The sequence below is a fragment of the Sphaeroforma arctica genome (assembly GCF_001186125.1).
Source record: "Sphaeroforma arctica JP610 unplaced genomic scaffold supercont1.333, whole genome shotgun sequence".
NCBI lineage: Eukaryota > Ichthyosporea > Ichthyophonida > Sphaeroforma > Sphaeroforma arctica.
Window position 1 is genome coordinate 20,766 of NW_014040225.1, and position 5,907 is coordinate 26,672.

Genomic DNA, 5,907 nt, shown 5'->3' on the forward strand with positions numbered 1-5,907 from the left:
GTATGCATGCATGTATGTATGTAGTATGAATGTAGGTTTGTATGTATGTATGTATGTATGTATGTTTGTATGTATGTATGCATATATATATATATATATACATATGTGTGTGTATGTGTATACATATATGTATATATAAATATATATATATACTTTATATATTTATATATATATTTATATATATATTTATATATATATATATATATATATGTTATTTTTGAATTCATATTCATATTTTGGGTTAGTATGCATTTTGTGGTATGCGTGAGCATGTGTATTTGTTCATGTAAATCTTTTCAGGTGAAGAAGGCGCGATGTTTTGTACGGTTTGTCTTATTTGTTTCTGTACTTTCTCGTGAATAGCCATTTTCTAAGTTCTACGCATTGTGCTTATATCGTATCTTATTGTACCACAATTTTGGCTATCTTCTCCTTCTCCTCTATTGCGCGCTGAGAGGACAATCAAGTCGATTTACTCGTCGCAAATTAACGGAGAATACATGTCTTCGTGCATCTGAGATTTGTTTAGTCACCCGTGGCAGTGTATTTCGTAGTGTCGCTTCTCAGAATCGTCAGAATTCAAATATTCGAGCGGACTTAGTTGTAATATGTGTGGGGTTGGGGCCATCTGCTAACATTACAAACCGCACGTTTTCGTATGCCACAGATATTAGATCATTCTTGCATCGCCGTCTTGATTGCTGGCAGCTACACACCATTCTCGTGGGTGAATTTGGGTCACACTTTCGCCGGACCTGCTTTGGGTATGTTTCATTGTTACAGGAAGGTGGGAGTAGTAACCCGGCAGTAGCTTTCAGTTGTTAGCAAGCAAGCCTCAAATTTATCGTTCACGTATTCATTGTTTTAAGCGCACTTGTATTGTACTTCTTCAGCTTCAAATATTGGTGTTGAAGACAGTACATCGTTGTCTTTGTAGTACCCTTCGTATCTCATTTGTGTGGTGATTCGATTCGTACTTTTTTTAAGTTATGGCAATATATGAAATTAAGTATCATGACCGATGGCTATACACATGTGCGGTTAGCATCTACTGACAAGCAAGAAACTTCCTCGCACTATCAATACTACGAATCCGAGATCAATTGCTAAACTTATCGAGAAGTCTAGTATGCAGTTGTCAGAATAATTGTAGTTATGTAGTTTTTCTTGTGCACCTATGTAACTAATATGCTATTCCATCTATAAACATATAGGGAGCGCGGAGTGGATACTGGCCGTCTTCGCTATAGTGCTTTCCTTCCAGGGCAAGAAGTACGCCAAGTACGAGCTCATAGTTTTCCTGCTAATGGTAATGTCAATCATGTGCTTCATATTTTTCCTTCTAATTGTATTGTCAACCATTTGCTTCATTGTTTTTCTGCTAATGGTAATGACAATCATATGCTTCATAGTTTTTCTTCTAATAGTATTGTCAATCATGTGCTTCATAGTTTTTCTGCTAATAGTATTATCAATCATGTGCTTCATAGTCTTTCTGCTAATGGTGTTGTCAATCATGTGCTTCATAGTTTTTCTGCTAATGGTAATGTCAATCACGTGCTTCAGAGTTTTTCTCTTATTGGTATTGTCAATCGTTTGCTTCATAGTTTTCCTGCTAATGGTAATGTCAATCATGTGCTAAGTTTGTTCGACTTGGTGACTGTACGTGACCATACATACGTGTGGTAGCTGATGCAAATGTCTGCTTGCTTTAATTGGCACACCTGTTAGGTTTGGCACGGGTATGCATCGTATATTGTAGCCTACATGCTCCTTATGAAATTTAATTGTAATGTACAGAAGAAATGGAATTTGATTTATGGGAGTGGCGCTATTATATGACATGAGTGCATCAGACCCTATCAATTTATATTTCTTTTTGATGTCATATGTTTTGCAAATGTCTCTCGAAACAGGGTTGGGCTGCAGCAGTACCGTTTCGGGAACTCATGGCGTGCATGCAGATGGATGGTGTATACTTGCTTGCGCTCGGAGGCGCCTTCTACACTTTCGGCGTGGGGTTTTATTTGGCTGGACGCACAAAGCCAATGCTACACGCTGTGTGGCACTTTATGGTTCTGAGTGGATCAATTTCCCATTATTTCTGTGTTTTGTGGTACGCGAGACCATGTACGACTATGCCTTCCGCCATACCACTGGACGATCCGCTGGCTGGAAGGTTTATAGACTTGTAGATATAGTGACGAGACATGCCAGTTGTATTAAATCTTGCAATGTAATATGATTCTCGAACTACCAAAGTCAAAGCGGGCGTGCGTGCATCCTTTCTTTTGAATCTATATCGTTTGCTTCATCAATCTGGATGGGCGTAACTACAATCGTTCAGAAGTTAAGCCTTCATCTTAGGGTTTAGAGTTTACTGAGACTCTTGCATTTCTGGTCGTCGATTACGATTTAATAACATTGATGGTTTGGACAACTGTTTGCACTGAACTACCAATTATTTCTCTTGAGAGAGCTTGTAATCTTGGAATGGCACCGCTCGCATTCTATATCTTGACACAGCGCATACCAATTTGTTCCAATCACAGTCTAGTTATCTTAAGATATCCTTGTACAGGCCCACGATCAATATATCCAATATAGTCCTGCAACCGGCATATATATAGGTACTAAAATCCGCTCAACATTATATACCAGCTCTTAGGATTCCAAATCCCCCGATTTTATCATCTTTGTTGCAGCGATTCCAATTTTGTACACACAAGCACACCTCAAAGTCAACAATCGATCGATGTCGCATAACATGATAAATTAGTCTCCACTGCACACAATTGTCATCATCTGTGATGTGTAGGCTCGCGCAGAAGAACCTGTATACGAGTTCGCATGATTTCGTATTCGTGCGAAAACGTCTGTAGGAGACTTCTTATATGGGTATAAACTATACAATCCGAATCACTCGAAGCCTATGCAGCAGCGCCCTGACTTAGGACGCCTCGACGCTTGACATTTGCTTGCCATAGAAAATAGAAAACCTAAATCTTACGGACGAAAATCTTGTGGGTGGGGGAGTGGTGTGAGTTGAAGGGACTGAAAACTAACTTTACAATATATATTTTTAAACTAAGTGAGTTACGTACTTTGTATACTATACACGTACATACTCGATCTACTCGACGGGCAAAACTTCAAGTATTGTCGTGGCTGTAGCTTTCATTTTCTCTGGGAGCGTGTGTCCCAGTAAGTCGGATAAACAGATGCGCAAATCCGCAATCCTGTATTCTGTGCCCGTGTCTGTGTTCAGAGCTATGCGTAACAGGATATCCAGCCAGAGTTGCAGAGACTATAGGGGAACAAGCCGAATACAATTAAAATACGGACAGATGGGCTTAAGATGGCTTGTACAAGTAGTGTGTATAGAAACACCTGCTCGTAAATTCTTTGCGAATCCTAAGCCGTGCACCGTTGAAGAAAAACGGTCTATACTTGCTTTCTCAAATTTGTAGCAATACATATGCGCAGTCGAGAACGAGTAATCATTGTGTCGCCAGCGTATGCACCGATGCTACAACACACGTGGGTTGATGAGCATATTAAAAGGAAATACTTAATATTATTGATAGCGATATAAGGATACATACACATATATAATTAAGGATACGCACACATATAATCCATTCACATGCGTGTACATATGAGTATATTCAATCATATATACAACGCATTTATATATACATTCGCGTACAGGAAAATATATGTACTTTGTTTATGTACATATATATATATATATTAGTACTCTTTGAAAACGGATACCATTATAGTTCATGAGTTTATCTCAACAAACACCTGCACAAAAAAAACAACTCATACGCCGTATACACGTGATAGACAAGGTAAAAAAGGCTCGACAGCAAATAAATCCTTTGCATTTGATTGCCAAATGACATGATTTCGTATCGCACGATATACCGAACTGTCTGGTCCCGAATTCTCCATCTCTCGCAAGATTATATCTACAAGCACCCGCAAATCGTTCGTGAAGAATATAGACGCAGTGGCTCGACATCCGAAAAGGCACCTTAGCATGTGCAGCAATGAATTCGGTACATCTGTGTGATTATCTCCGGGCGTGATGGGTAGCACTACGGGATCCTCTGCAGGAACACAAAATTACGCCGATTTAGGAAGTCATACGAAACTCTTGAAATCGCCAGATGTATCGCTATAAACCACACTGATATGTGCGTGCTTAAGTGCATCCTCGACTTGGCCGTATTCTTGATATATATACTTCTTTAATCATATAATCTTTTTCATCTGAGGTGTGAAGGTAGAGGTTTTATCATAAGAACCTTTGTTAAGTAACGATGTGTACGATACACTATTCACAGAATACAAGTATTTGATTGTTAACCACTATATCTCCAAAAATTTAGGTTGTGAGAGAAAAAAAAGCATATTACACGGCAGGCACATGCATGTATATAACTATGAAATGGTTATATTCGTAGAAAGATGCATATACACCGCGATAGGAAGATCTATATGCTCAATCCGTCGCGAAATAATAAAAAGTTCCGATCGGATTCCGCCATACCGTTACGATTGACCAAAAGTAGCAATCTCTCACTGAACAATTGGCATCCATCTGTTCTGTTCACAGCATCCATAACTATTTGGTTAGAATGGACACCGTCTGCTTTAATCGTGTCACCGGCACTTTGGTGCAAATTAAAAGCAAGCTGGAAATATGATGGAAGTTGAATTGTGAGTTAGAAATCGTGTAATATCCATCCCGCGTACACTTCTCTGAACAGGATTATTAAAATTTCCAATTGAGACATTAATCTCCACAAGACCTGTTGCAAAAATCCTGGTTTATGAATTTGATTGAGTTGGCCTATGCTTCTGCACTCCAGAAGTAAAATTAACATACTGCGGATCAACTTTCTTTTGATCGGACGCACAATAACTTACAAGTACATTGAAGGCTGCCTCGGAGACATGTGAACTGAGCGCCGAGTCGTTTACATCTTCCACCAACTCAAGCAGTTTCAGCAACAGTTCGACGGTCCAATGATCTAAATCGATGGGATGCACGCAGATCAATTACATGAGGATAAAAGTAAGTGAGGATGTAAGATGCCTCAAAGCCAGGTTCCGTGAAATGATTAACACCTGTAGACAAATGAGTAGCGGTCGATAGTATTTAAAGACTTTCATAGTTCAAAACTGATACCAGATAGACTCAATATATGCTCTAACTAATAGCATATGGACCGAGTATAAATTGAACACGAAATTGGCCAGTCGAGCGTGCATGTTATCAGTAAACGAGAGTGAGAATCAAAATGGGGCTGAATTCATTCTCTAAAATAAAAAGCAAATAGGAGCCACCACCCCTGCCGAAATTTAAAAAAAATGGAAATGTATCATCGACAACCGAAACAATTGTCTCGTGATAGGCCGTATCCACTGATACGCCTAGAAGGTCACTGTTTAAGGCTCTGCCAATTCAACAACACACACACACAAGAACACAGGCTTCAATACTGCGGTCATACCACTCGCGCTACACGTCCTAATTATATTGGGTTCCAGGAACACATATCCATATCAGCCATGAATGACGCATCACCTGTTCAAGCAATCTCCTTTACAATATTACGCACGCAAGGATACAGCCATACCGTAACACTGTCTTGGCAAAGCTTCTCCAGTCGAGAACAGCATGGTACAGAACACCAGCTGGTAGAAGAGAAATTCAGACGGTACACAGTCGTAATCGATGGAACGAGCGAGCTCGGTGGGCAGACTCATCACAAGCCCTAGAGATACATGTGAAGATAAAAAAATGTAATAATAAGAACAGACACAAAACTGAGATACACGTAAAGATAGAAAATTAATAAGAACAGATACAACCTAAAATCTATGTGACGA

At 39.4% G+C, this 5,907-nt stretch overlaps 2 protein-coding genes across 2 annotated transcripts in view; one reads left to right on the plus strand and one right to left on the minus strand.

The window, feature by feature from the left end:
• Nucleotides 1-2,245, plus strand: part of SARC_05290 (hypothetical protein) — a 7,727-nt gene extending 5,482 nt beyond the window's left edge. Inside the window, exons 8-10 of the mRNA XM_014300846.1 lie at nt 668-764; nt 1,215-1,309; nt 1,917-2,245. Of these exons, the coding sequence (XP_014156321.1) occupies nt 668-764; nt 1,215-1,309; nt 1,917-2,195 (471 nt within the window). The 3' untranslated portion in view covers nt 2,196-2,245. The remainder of the gene's footprint in view (nt 1-667; nt 765-1,214; nt 1,310-1,916) is intronic.
• Nucleotides 2,246-3,133: 888 nt separating this feature from the next.
• SARC_05291 (hypothetical protein) overlaps nt 3,134-5,907 on the minus strand; it is a gene marked incomplete at both ends in the record, with an annotated part of 8,926 nt that continues 6,152 nt past the window's right edge. Inside the window, 5 exons of the mRNA XM_014300847.1 lie at nt 3,134-3,307; nt 3,934-4,118; nt 4,562-4,706; nt 4,942-5,045; nt 5,655-5,792. Of these exons, the coding sequence (XP_014156322.1) occupies nt 3,134-3,307; nt 3,934-4,118; nt 4,562-4,706; nt 4,942-5,045; nt 5,655-5,792 (746 nt within the window). The remainder of the gene's footprint in view (nt 3,308-3,933; nt 4,119-4,561; nt 4,707-4,941; nt 5,046-5,654; nt 5,793-5,907) is intronic.